Source organism: Poromitra crassiceps, assembly GCF_964638095.1.
Source record: "Poromitra crassiceps genome assembly, chromosome: 12".
Taxonomy (NCBI): domain Eukaryota; kingdom Metazoa; phylum Chordata; class Actinopteri; order Beryciformes; family Melamphaidae; genus Poromitra; species Poromitra crassiceps.
The window spans coordinates 7,279,099-7,293,670 of record NC_139632.1 but is presented as its reverse complement, the minus strand read 5'-3'; the positions used below and the strand labels follow the sequence as shown (position 1 = coordinate 7,293,670).

Below are 14,572 nucleotides of genomic sequence, written 5' to 3'. Positions count from 1 at the left end.
GTGCACTGAGAGAGAGGAGGAGAAGAAGAAAAGAGGTGGTGTGTGTGAAGGTGTGGAGTGGAGTGCACTGGGAGGAGGAGGAGAAGAAGAAAAGAGGTGGTGTGTGTGAAGGTGTGGAGTGGAGTGCACTGGGAGAGAGGAGGAGAAGAAGAAAAGAGGTGGTGTGTGTGAAGGTGTGGAGTGGAGTGCACTGAGAGAGGAGGAGGAGAAGAAAAGAGGTGGTGTGTGTGAAGGTGTGGAGTGGAGTGCACTGGGAGAGAGGAGGAGAAGAAGAAAAGAGGTGGTGTGTGTGAACGTGTGGAGTGGAGTGCACTGGGAGAGAGGAGGAGGAGGAGAAGTGACCTCCATTAGGAGATGTTCTAACAGGGCTGAAATATGATCAGCACGGCTCAAGCTTGCACTGACTGAGCCTGGAGCCGTCGATGAAACCTAGTTCACCAAGGACAACAGTCACCACCGATTTTAAGCTTACATTTTTAAGCTTAAGTGCTGGCGTAGAAAGCCCTTTAGATTTTGTCTAGGGTTAGTCTGGGTGCCGTGTTACTGGTACCCCCGAGTACCAAATTGCCGCAGGTCCCATATACAGTAGATGCGGGGTCTGGGTACATATTTTGTAAATAAACGCGGGTCTCAATTTGACGCATTTTTTTTTTTTTTTAACTTGCATTTGCGACATCACAACATTAGCTGATCCATAGCATGCGGGCACATCACCTCAAGTTGGGTTTTCCATCCAAAGGTATCGCAAATTTTAAGCGAAATTTTCAGAAAGTCGGCAAAAGAAAATGCAAAATAATGCGCGATTGCGCGTTTCCATCTGCTGCTATTTTGCGAATACGTTATTCATTGAAGGTTTCTTGATGATCTACAAGTAGACAAAGGTATCATAACACCATTTCTGGATTACCAGGTGCGACTCGGCAAGCATAACGTTATAATCCACAGAGCAGATTGTAAGTGAATACAATTTCATTTAATTCTAGAAGTGAGTCGCCTTAAAGTTAATATCCCAGTCTTCTTCTGTTTACCACGGCGGGTATTGTGCTGCGTAGCCTATTTACCGTGTGTTGTGTAGGCTACAAGGCATGTCATGTTTGCATGGAGAGACAACGGAATATCGCTTAATCTGTTTCCACTGCACTTATCGCATTTTCCCTTTATCGATACACCCGACTTTTCCACCTCCCTCAAGCATGAAAACCTTTTTGTGATATTTGGAGGTTTTTGGTAATTTTGCAGCGTTTCCACTTTTTATGCGCCAATTGAGATTTCGCATAAAAACAGGTGGCTGGAAACCCGACTTCAGACTCCCGTAAAATGATCAGGATGAAGGCTAAAGAAATGCCTCGGTGAGTGACAGCAGGGACAGGGAAGATTTTGCTGCTTGACAGATTCCTCCACCAACAACCCTTCTGTCAGAAGACAACCGTTTCTCTAGAAAGATGCCAGTTCACAGAGAAGCTGGTGAATTTTGTCACATTTTCAACATGGATTTGAGACTAAGAAGATACAGACGAGCGAGCGGACATCATAACCATGGATGAGACCGCGGTGTGGACTGACATGCACGGTGTGGACTGACATGCACGGTGTGGACTGACATGCACGGTCGGCTCAACTACAGTGAATGCGAGAGGTGCGTAATTATGGCGCGGAAATGTGTTCACCAGCAATACATTTTCATTCTGAGCTTTTTCTATTCGTTTCTCTGATTATTTTTTTTTACACTAAATCGGTCGGGTTTGGTTCAATAATTTGTTTGAGAATTGCGAGTGAATATCGATTTCTTTTTTCTGCCAGCGTTTCCCCTTCTCATCAATGCACGCATGCTCCAGGCAGCATGCGACAATTAAGCCGCCTTCACATGATAAACGATCTTCTCTTCCGTCACCGTGAGGTAGGAGCGGAGAAAGGTCAGTGGTTCAAAGGTCACAGTTTAAACAATTTGAACTTTGAGCCGAGCGCACGGTGGCAAATTCAAGCAGTGCTGCAGCGTGCCAAGTGTAGCGCTGCAGCTGCCGCACAGAGGAGGCACCTCTCACCCTGTAGGAAAGCAACGGCAGCAGAGCTGTTTTACCGTGGATCATGTTTGGGAGGCTTTACTGTACTGAAAAACACCAAATAGCAGGTGGCACGGTCACACCAGATATCAATAGTGTATTTTCTTATCCAAGTAATATTCATACTGGTTTAAATAAACAATTTGATACTATTAGTATTTACAATCTTTGATGAGCAAGAATTTTGCGCAAAAAGAATTTAAACGCAGGTCCCAAATTGCCGCAGGTCCCATATAGACGCGGGTTCTGGCTACATACTGTATTTTGTAAATAAACGCCCGGGCTATTAATTGAAGTTTTACGGTATACTATAATACATCGTAAAATAGATAAAACTATAATAAAAAAACATATATCGTCAATGTCAATTTCTGATTTACGGTAGTTCATTTCCAGATGTGTTAGTGAATTACGTGTTTCATCTTCTTTAAATATCACCATGAAAAGTAGTTTGTAGTATGTGTCTAAAAGGCAGGAGGTAACACAGGTGCAAGCAGAAGATTAATGAGGGTTTCCAACTTCCAATCCATTTGGTGATCCAGTGCCGGGGCCCTCGCTACCCGTTTTGCTTGCACCTGTATTACTTCCTGCATTTTAGACACAAAATGGGTGAATTGGGTGGGAAGTGAAAAAGGCTAATGTTTGACTCTGGTGGTGTATTATTCTTCCGGTGACACCTCAATTTCCCCCAGGACTAAACGTCTCTCTGAAAACATCAAGACCTAGAATCCCTCTACAGCAGCAGCCTACACATAAAAGCGCACGATTGATTTTGCTGTCAGTGACCTACATGGCATCATGGATATGGTATAGAAAGTCCATGATGCACATCAAAAAAACATGATCCACATAGATCCTGTGTCACTGACGCAACTGCTACAAAAAGCCAAGATGGAGCTGATAAATATTCACAGGCAATATTCATTGAAATCTTTATCATTTTCAAGCGGAGACTACCACCACATATATGACATTAGTCACGAGAACCTGTGTATGCCTCATTGCATCAGCTAACTCAACCTGTTCAATAATTGATAGTTGGTCCATAAAAGCAGGATGATGTCTCCGAAGTCGCTCCCCCGACCACAGTGGTAATGGCTGGAGAAGAAACCACAGTGATAATGGCTGGAGAAGAAACCACAGTGATAATGGCTGGAGAAGAAACCACAGACTCTCCGCTTAACTGGTAGAGGGCTTACTTACGTGTGACACATTTACTTTATTTGTGGCTATTACTGGTGCCGCTACGTCCTAACGGGTATATTACCCCAGACTCGGAGCAATCGCTATTGGCAGCTGGCTATTCCTCAACTCTTATCAAAGTACACATGGAATTAAAATCTCAATGCAGTTAAAAGATCTGCATTATGTCTACACAAACAACCAGTCACATTTGAACAGATGTACTTAATATGAGGGAAGTTCTATATTCCAGTTCTTGTTGATTGCCCAACACTGATGTTTCAATGCAGCGTTGGGCCCTATGTAGAAAAGCATGAGACAGATATGTGCTTGGGAACTGAAACTTGGGGTGTAACAAGGACTGTGTGGCAAGCAGTGTTGGGGGTAACTCATTACAAAAGTAACATATTACATGTAATATTACTTTTAGCAGTAACTCAGTAATATAACTTATTACTTATAGGATTTCAGTAATATTATACCAGTTACTTTGTCAAGTAACTCAAGTTACAAATTGAGTTACATTTTATTAAATCAAAGCACATATTTCAAAAAGATACAATCATTTCCTAATCAAACTGTGTGTTTTTATGCAAATAACCACTATAGATGACAATAACAAAGGAAAAGGATAACATTTAGAATTTTGGATTGTTTACACTGACTTCAAGGCGGTGGAAATTATTTCTCGGGATGGTTCCGGGGCGGCGATGTCATTCTGCTGCTTCTGTTGTTTTGGTCAAAGTAATGCAAAAGTAATGTAATAGTAACAAGTTACTCTACACAGAAGGCAAAATTGTAAAGTAACTTATTACTTTCAACTGAAAGTAACTAGTAATATGTCGTATATTACATTTTGAAAGTAACTTGTCCAACACCGGTGGCAAGTGACTGGATAGTCACCAAGTTAGTGAACTTGGGAGGCAGGATTCCCCAACAGCTGGGATCTATCTGCCCAGGACAGGACAGCACAGGAGAGAATTAACACTGTGTGGATAAGCTCCTCTCGGGTGTTAAGCGCTGAGTAGTCCACACTGCGACATATTTCAGGCTCTTGGGTTGTGTGGGGCTAACAGGGTCACATGGCCCCCATTTAGCGATGTTGACAACCTAAGTGGATTTAATCTATTGCCTTCATGCCTCCCATGCTAGATAGCGAGCTGCTATCTGTCACAGCATCATGCAGTCACCAGTTGGGGGGGTCAAAGGCATCTCCACTCCATTGTATGAAGGGAAAGACAAGTGTGTGCTTCCATTTTTAGCTTGCTAAGCTAATGAAAGTGGCTCTATCTCTGGGCTGCTCAGCTAATGGATGTGGTCTCAATCTTGACCACAGTCAATAGCAGTCAAGCTGAAGGCCAGTAGTGGTCTGAAGGGATAGTCAGGATGTGTTTAAACGCACCAGAGGAAACAACCAAACCGAGGCAGAGAGAGAACCAGATCAGGACTGGACCGATGAAATCTACTGCTCGAATCGAGGACAGAGGAGATGACAGTTAGTGCTATCTTTGAGCTTGTGTATGTGATTATGGAAGACAGTTAAAGGGAGAGCTCACCCTAAAATCCAAAATACATATTTTCCCTCTCACCTGTAGTGCTATTTATCCATCGATATCGTTTTGTGTTATTTACCTGAGTTTTGGAGATATCGGCCGCAGAGATGTCTGCTTTCTCTTGAATACAATGGAACTGGATGGCACTGGGCTTGTAGTGCTCGAAGCACCAAAATGTTTTGAAAAACTCAACAGCAATGTCTCTTTCCAGAAATCATGACCCGGTTACTCAAGATAATGCACAGACTTTGTTGTGAGCAGTTTCATGTAGGAACTATTTTCTTTTGCAGTCTCATGTAGGAACTAGCTAGCAGCTAGCGGGGTGTAGTTCGGTCAAAAGAAAATAGTTCCTCTATGAAACTGCTCATAACAAGGTCTGTGGATTATCTTGAGTAACGGGGTCATGATTTCTGGAAAGAGACATTGCTGTTGAGTTTATCAAATGTATTTCTTTGGCACTTTAAGCACCCACAAGCCGAGTGCCATCCAGTTCCATTGTATTCAAGAGAAGACAGAAACTCTGCGGGCGATATCTCCAAAACTCAGGCAACTAACACAAAATGATATAGATGGATAAATAGCACTACAGGTGAGAGGGAATATATGTATTTTGGATTTTAGGGCGCGCTGTTCCTTTAACTCAAAGCAGCACAGGAGAACATATCAAAACATGATGAACAGCCAAAATGGAGAGATGGGACACCCCCCTTTTAGCAATGGCTGCTAGAAGAGTTTCCCTGGGCTCCCTGCTGCAACACAGTCAGTGGGCGGGGCATAAGGCACTGTGGCCCTGTGGCTCAGGAAGCAATCCAAGCAGATATACGATAAGGGCCCAACTGCTTGGAGAGCGCCGTGTATAAATAGTCCAGGACAGCCCTAATGGCCCAGCCCCCTATCAACAGTGGAGGGCTTTCGCTTTGGCGCACAACCAGCCACAGGAAGCTGGCAGGTGATGATCACTACATGAGACCACCACACACTTGTCACTTCCAGTGATAGTGATAGTGACACGCGCACACACACGCACACGCACGCGCACACGCACACGCACACACACACACACACACACACACACACACACACACACACACACACACACACAGAAACACACACACACACACACACACAGAAACACACACACACAATATTGCATAGCATACTGTATGCGTCTACACTAGTATGTCTTCTTGACGTGTGCCAACAGAGGGTTGAGTAACTGGCTTCATCTCCTCCTATTTCCATTCTCAGATGTACAAACAAATGCAGCCTAAAGCAGAATTTCCCATAAGCGCCGGCTGTCAGCCGGACATTAAAGTAACAAGGTTATTAATAACAAGGCCGACTACTTTCTTGCCGTTTCAAGTCACGTCACTTTTTTTTATCCGAAGAGCGTGGGAGAAACTGATTTTTTAACATGAAACCACTTCATTCAGTTTAATTACCGCTTCCATCTGTTTAATGTTCTGATCCTTCTCTTCCATCAGTATAATATCTTCAGGTGAGGATAGTGAACGCTGAACTTACACTTAACAATAATGTTCTGATCCTTCTCTTCCATCAGTATATTATCTTCAGGTGAGGATAGTGAACGCTGAACTTACACTTAACAGTAATGTTCTGATCCTTCTCTTCCATCAGTATATTATCTTCAGGTGAGGATAGTGAACGCTGAACTTACACTTAACAGTAATGTCCTGATCCTTCTCTTCCATCAGTATATTATCTTCAGGTGAGGATAGTGAACGCTGAACTTACACTTAACAATAATGTTCTGATCCTTCTCTTCCATCAGTATATTATCTTCAGGTGAGGATAGTGAACGCTGAACTTACACTTAACAATAATGTTCTGATCCTTCTCTTCCATCAGTATATTATCTTCAGGTGAGGATAGTGAACGCTGAACTTACACTTAACAGTAATGTCCTGATCCTTCTCTTCCATCAGTATATTATCTTCAGGTGAGGATAGTGAACGCTGAACTTACACTTAACAATAATGTTCTGATCCTTCTCTTCCATCAGTATATTCCCAAGTAAGGTACTGCAGTTTGTTGCTGTGTTCACTCTCAAAGCAAGTTGTAACCTACAAGGCTCCACTGCACCACCAGCTTGCTGCAGTCTGCCTTTAATAACATCATGTAGAGTTGTTTTTCATTCACAACTAAACACTCAGCTGGAAATTGTTCGCACCAGACTAGTGGAGAACCCTGCTAAAGTGGTATGAAAGCCTGGCTTGCTGTGGTATGTGTGTCCGTCTGCCTGTCTCTGAACGGATGATATTTTATGTATAGGCACCCAGTGTTAAGGCCCTTGTGCTCACCCCCATGTAGTGTGAAAAGACACATTCACATTCATGTCATAATACTGCTCCTGTCTAAGGCCATGTTCACACTACAGGCAAATCCGATTTGCTGCTAAAGTCGTTAATCATCCTTATCTTGATTGGTTTCCCAAATCTGATTTGGGAGCGTGTCCGCACTGCCACAAATCTGATTTGGGCAAGTGATCAAGTCGGATCTGTGTGTCCAGATACAATGAGCCAACATACAATGTTTCTGGCAGTGTTTGTATGTCTGCTCTCTGCTCCCCCCCTCCCTGCAAAAGACACTCTCAAATCTGATTTGGGTGATCAGCGCGTCCCCACTGAAGTCACATCAGTCGAAAGCAGATTGGAAACTACCTCCATAATGTGGTTTGGGACAAGTGACACAAATCAGACTTGGAGCGTCCAGACTCATAAAACCAATCTGGATAGAATCATTAATAGGTCACTAAAGTTCACAAATCAGATTTGGCCTCCTAGTCTGAACATGGCCCAACAGTGATGGAGCATCTGCAGCCTGCATGCATCCCTCTTACCTGAATTTCCCAACTGTTTGTAAAATCTATACTCCAAATGGAGCTGTGGCGCCCTGGACTTTATAGGTTCCTGAAAGAGAAGACAGAACAAAGAAGGAGTGCGTTAGAAACCACATACGTACTGTAGGTCACACTTCAGTTAGCACGCAGCATTCATCTTATTCATCTACAACGACATGGACCTCACCACTAAGGGCCGGATCTGCTTTTTTAAATTTGCACTTTTGTCGTTTGGCCCACTCACCCGAGCCTCAGGGCTGCTCGATTATGGCAGAAATCATAATCACGATTATTTTTGACTGATATTGAGATCACGATTATTTAACCTGATTACTCATCGACTTTGGCAACATCATGCATTTGAAAAAATTGTCTTTTTAATACTGGATGTCTTTGAACTTACAATATAATTTAAGGGAAAAACAAGGAAATAAATGAAATTTTAATTATTATTATTTTTAGATACATAAATAGGCTAACTAAAATAAATAATATATAGAAATAATAATAGTTTTATCTCGATTATCTTGTTTTCATAATTGTGGGAATCCAAAATTGTAATTGAGATTCAAATCCGATGAATTGAGCAGCCCTACCCAGCCCGCAGAAAGGCAAAGCAGGGCAACTACTCTCATAGGAGATATTATAACATTTTCTCTTCATAATAATGACTCAATGAAAATTAAGATAATTATGAAACGTCAGTAGCAGCGCTTCTTTCACACAGCAGCAAAGGGAAAATGGAAATTCAAAGACTTAACGCATCTATAAAGAGCACAAATGAGTGTCGGCGCCTTAACCAAGCAGAAAGAAGTATTTTGTGAGACTGCCTTGCGTTAATACCACCGTGATTATCTTGGCCCGCAATAAAAATAACCCCAATGTTGTCCTTATTTAAAGCCTATTAGAACTTTAATTAAGTCTGGAGTCAGACTTGTGGGATGTGAAGCAGTGGTGAACAGCAGGCCTTTGTGATGACATGGCTGATAATCAACCCACTAGGACATATTGTTCATTATATCGCTAGCTCCAGCCTGACAACCTCAAACATAATCTGATTAACCTCACTCCCATGATGACAAGGGCATTATTAACCTCACTCCCATGATGACAAGGGCATTATAGACACATTTACACACCCCATTTAATTCCTTCCATTAATCTTCAATGGCTGCCTGCACCACAGCCTATGCTAAAGCCCTCATCTGCAATTAGGGGGATGCTTCTCCCTTTTTAAACACTTACACCCCATACTGGTGTTCTATATCCTGTAAGGGAGCCGGATAATCAACCCATCCGGTTTATACCATGGTCATTTGACAACAACGTAAAATAAAAGCATTCACACATTTTCGGTGCAAGTTTAGCAATCAAAATCAAACGTTTTTCACAAGCCATAACTCTGTTTACCTAGCAACACTTGGGAAACCGACTAATACCTGGAACAGTCATTACCATCCTGTCAGCTTCTCATGCAATAGAAACGTTGCTGTTCCAGTAAATAGGACGAACCTTGGAGACGAGCAGGTATGGCGCAGGGAAGCTAGTCCGCTCAGCTCAGAGAAGCTGAGGCAGTGAGCTGAATAACGTTACTGTGCTGTTTGATGAAACAGCTGTGCAGGTTGAATAACGTCACTGTGCTGTTTGATGAAACAGCTGTGCAGGTTGAATCATGTTACTGTGCTGTTTGATTAAACAGCTGTGCAGGTTGAATAACATTACAGTGCTGTTTGATGAAACAGCTGTGCAGGTTGAATCACGTTACTGTGCTGTTTGATGAAACAGCTGTGCAGGTTGAATAACGTTACTGTGCTGTTTGATGAAACAGCTGTGCAGGTTGAATCACGTTACTGTGCTGTTTGATGAAACAGCTGTGCAGGTTGAATCACATTACTGTGCTGTTTGATGAAACAGCTGTGCAGGTTGAATAGCGTTACTGTGCTGTTTGATGAAACAGCTGTGCAGGTTGAATCACGTTACTGTGCTGTTTGATGAAACAGCTGTGCAGGTTGAATAACGTCACTGTGCTGTTTGATGAAACAGCTGTGCAGGTTGAATCACGTTACTGTGCTGTTTGATGAAACAGCTGTGCAGGTTGAATCATGTTACTGTGCTGTTTGATGAAACAGCTGTGCAGGTTGAATCATGTTACTGTGCTGTTTGATGAAACAGCTGTGCAGGTTGAATCACGTTACTGTGCTGTTTGATTAAACAGCTGTGCAGGTTGAATAACGTTACTGTGCTGTTTGATGAAACAGCTGTGCAGCAGATGGCACACCTACCGGCCAATCAGAAAAGAGTATTCACCCAGACCATGGCATGAATTATATTATGATTTATTGGAATAATACGCCATTGTTTTTGTTTCTCAAACTGACGTTTTTGACAAGACTGACATTATGTGACAGAGACATTAGATTTACCTCAATTTTAAGTCAGTCAAAACTTTGTTGGCAATGTTTGCAAGCAGAGGGACAATGAGCTATTAGGATTTTAACCATTATGATTCCTATTCGGCTTGTATCGATTCTGGCTCGAAACGATTCTTGATCCCGATTCTTTGAAGGGTGGGGTCAAAAACAGGTGCTTAGTTCACAGGGGGAAAAAACATATTTTGAAAAACATCGATGACACAAGTCATATTCATGCAGGGTGCGGATTCAAAGCCAGAGACCGTATTTGCTGGTGAAGGAAGGCAATCTATGGAAGAAGCGGCAGTTATCACAGGACCTGTACGTCTGACCGAACGAGAGCACCAGTGTGTCGCTCTAGGAGAGGGGAAGACATGCATACATTCAAACTGGCAGCAGCCGGGCACAATCGTTGGTTTTACTGGCAGACTGTAAACCAAAAGGTGCATCATGTCGCAGCCACCGCCGCTGCGGAAAACTGAAACTGAAACTAGCGTGGGTGACATTTGTTTAGGAACCTATAAGCAGGACCTAAATTAAACTCTCAACTTTAACCGGTACCCGGTACTCAGCGTTTTGGATTCAGCTCTCCAGTTTCAGTTCACACAACCCTATGAGCTCTGATGAGAGTTTGAATGAAGCTTGCTCTCCATGTACTCTCCAATGATAATGAGAAACTCTGAATACACCTCAAATGTATTTGGCCTAATAATGACTTCTGAATGCCTGACAGCATGTACACTACACACTCCAAGAGTATCTTCTCTCCTGGTGGCCTGACAGCATGTAGGAGTACACTACTACACACTCCAGAGTATCTTCTCTTCTGGTGGCCTGACAGCATGTAGGTGTACACTACACACTCCAAGAGTATCTTCTCTCCTGGTGGCCTGACAGCATGTAGGAGTACACTACACACTCCAAGAGTATCTTCTCTCCTGGTGGCCTGACAGCATGTAGGAGTACACTACTACACACTCCAGAGTATCTTCTCTTCTGGTGGCCTGACAGCATGTAGGTGTACACTACACGCTCCAAGAGTATATTCTCTCCTGGTGGCCTGACAGCATGTAGGAGTACACTACACACTCCAAGAGTATCTTCTCTCCTGGTGGCCTGACAGTGTGTAGGTGTACACTACACACTCCAAGAGTATCTTCTCTCCTGGTGGCCTGACAGCATGTAGGAGTACACTACACACTCCAGAGTATCTTCTCTCGTGGTGGCCTGACAGCATGTAGGAGTACACTACACACTCAAGAGTATCTTCTCTCCTGGTGGCCTGACAGCATGTAGGAGTACACTACACACTCCAGAGTATCTTATCTCCTGGTGGCCTGACAGCATGTAGGAGTACACTACACACTCCAGAGTATCTTCTCTTCTGGTGGCCTGACAGCGTGTAGGAGTACACTACACACTCCAGAGTATCTTCTCTCCTGGTGGCCTGACAGCGTGTAGGAGTACACTACACACTCCAGAGTATCTTCTCTCCTGGTGGCCTGACAGCATTTAGGAGTACACTACACACTCCAAGAGTATCTTCTCTCCTGGTGGCCTGACAGCATGTAGGAGTACACTACACACTCCAGAGTATCTTCTCTCCTGGTGGCCTGACAGCATGTAGGAGTACACTACACACTCCAGAGTATCTTCTCTCCTGGTGGCCTGACAGCATGTAGGAGTACACTACACACTCCAAGAGTATCTTCTCTCCTGGTGGCCTGACAGCATGTAGGAGTACACTACACACTCCAGAGTATCTTCTCTCCTGGTGGCCTGACAGCATGTAGGAGTACACTACACACTCCAGAGTATCTTCTCTTCTGGTGGCCTGACAGCATGTAGGAGTACACTACACACTCCAAGAGTATCTTCTCTTCTGGTGGCCTGACAGCATGTAGGAGTACACTACACACTCCAAGAGTATCTTCTCTTCTGGTGGCCTGACAGCATGTAGGAGTACACTACACACTCCAGAGTATCTTCTCTCCTGGTGGCCTGACAGCATGTAGGAGTACACTACACACTCCAGAGTATCTTCTCTCCTGGTGGCCTGACAGCATGTAGGAGTACACTACACACTCCAAGAGTATCTTCTCTCCTGGTGGCCTGACAGCATGTAGGAGTACACTACACACTCCAGAGTATCTTCTCTTCTGGTGGCCTGACTGCATGTAGGTGTACACTACACACTCCAGAGTATCTTCTCTCCTGGTGGCCTGACAGCATGTAGGAGTACACTACACACTCCAAGAGTATCTTCTCTCCTGGTGGCCTGACAGCATGTAGGAGTACACTACACACTCCAGAGTATCTTCTCTCCTGGTGGCCTGACAGCGTGTAGGAGTACACTACACACTCCAAGAGTACGACCCGCATTTAACGCAGTGCGGGGGACCTCGTATTCATTTCCCATGACCAGTCTCACTTGCACCGGCTGCGTTGTGTGGTGTCAGCTAAAGCCCTCTAGCATGCAGAGCCCCTCCCTCTCTTGTTTTTCCTGCTAACAGCGGCGCCCTAACCCGCGTATAAATAGAGTGCAGGTTCAAAGGCTTTTCCCCGGATGCTAAATGGCCCGTGTCTGTGTGTGGAGAGGGAACACACAAACACATACATGTGCTGGTTCTGGTTCTATCAAACCTGCCTGCCTGTATTGGCCGTTCACAACTGTCTTTCCTTGAGCCCTAGCCCTCCCCATCTCCATCGGTGCTGCTCTGCTATCCTCCTGCTCTCATCCCAGCTGATGGGGAGAGAGACAGAGACAGAGGGAGAGAGAGAGAGCACGGAAGAGAGTGAGCGAGACAGAGGAGTGGAGCACTGAGCAGAGGACTGTTAGGGGGGGGGGAGACGCATGCGTAGTCAGTCAGAGAGGCAGGGCGGGGAACCGCTATAACGTCATCCACCAGCAGGGACGGGAACACCAAGCGCATCTCACGCAAAGTCAGGCCATGCCGAGAGGAGGAGGAGGAGTAGAGGAGGAGGAGGAGGAGGAGAATAAATATGAAATATATAAATAATGAATCAAAACAGATGGCACCAAACCACAGGACCCTCTAAAACAGCTTACAGTGGGGGAAACGCAGGCTTATGGCAGCTTTACGCACTTAGATTCATCTGATCTCAGCAGACGGGCTATACTATCTACAGAAATGACCGGGGGCCATCCAGGAAATGTCTGATGCTTTATCTCTTTGCATAATAGCAAGGATTCACCTCGGCTCCTGCATGAAAAAAACATCTCACACCCCCCGCCCACTGCCTTGACTTCACAGCATCACCTCTCTCTCTCTCTCTCTCTCTCTCTCTCTCTCTCTCTCTCGTGTTAAGTCATCATCACCTCTCTCTCTCTCTCTCTCTCTCTCTCTCTCGTGTTAAGTCATCATCACCTCTCTCTCTCTCTCTCTCTCTCTCATTAAGTCATCATCACAAATAGATCTTTCTCTAAAGCCGTTTTCACACATGCGCTTTTTACCGCTAAATGACCGGAAAGCGGTCTAATGCCTTCATGTGTGAAAGTTGTTGTTCCGGTATAAGCCTTCCCCCATCATCGCGGACTTTTCACCAGTTTCGAGCCAGTCAGAAGAGCGGTATGCCGCGATAAGGGACACAAGTGTGAAACGGGTCCAGTCATTTGCCAGTCCTTCTCTCATGGGCGAGGTGTACACATGTTGCTTAACGTTCACTTCCAGCGTGCATCATCTAATCATTCGCGTACATCAAAGCAAACTACTTCCACATTTCGCTTCGTGCATTTGCTTTCTCTACATACATACAAGCATTGGGCGGCTTGCAAGCCGCTGCCATTCTCGCTGTGTCTGTCCTGTGTCGGGCTGCTGCGAAGTGCGGAGGACTGAAGGACTGGCCTCTCTCGAGCAGAGAGGGGAGGGGGGAAATCGGCTGTGTTTATTACGCTGGCTTGACGCTGCCTGGATACTACTCTGCACTGCAGCCCATGAGCGAATGTGAAGGATACAACATACTCTTAAGTCAAACGAGTGTGATTTATTGTGTGGCAAGCAAACTTATTTCACCATCGGAGTTTTGCCGAGAAGTTTTTTAGGAATCCAGCACGAATCCAACGGTAGTTGTACGGTTGGGAGAAAAAGCAGTGCCGAATGAAACTGCTGTTTTGCGGAAAAGTAAAGCGCTGAAAATAGTCAAAATGGAGCGTGCATGTACACAGATATCGATTTGTTTAGGTGGGCGTTGTTTTAGGTGGCTAAATTACGTTTTAGTTGTTGACCCCCCGCACTTACAGAGAAAAGGCTGGTTTGGCTGCTGCTCTGAGTGCGCGGTCTCGTTCCACAATGCGCCCAGCCTCCTGAACACTGTACCTAATTAAGTTAGTGTATCGAGCTGATAGGACCCCACTTCAAACAAACCGAACTATCCCTTTAAGTCAGAATCAGTTGTCTACTCTTTGCAGCCTTCCTGTCCATCTTCGTCTTTGGGTAGATGCAGATGTAAATGAATGTTTCCTCTCACGCAACAAGACTTGAGTAA

At 44.6% G+C, this 14,572-nt stretch overlaps 1 protein-coding gene across 3 annotated transcripts in view; it reads right to left on the bottom strand.

Moving 5' to 3' along the window:
* Positions 1-14,572, bottom strand: part of csnk1g2b (casein kinase 1, gamma 2b) — a 60,835-nt gene that overhangs the window by 20,282 nt on the left and 25,981 nt on the right. For all 3 annotated transcript variants that reach the window (XM_083647922.1, XM_083647924.1, XM_083647923.1), the window contains exon 3: positions 7,656-7,725. In XM_083647922.1, coding sequence (XP_083504048.1) covers positions 7,656-7,725 — 70 coding nt within the window. The remainder of the gene's footprint in view (positions 1-7,655; positions 7,726-14,572) is intronic.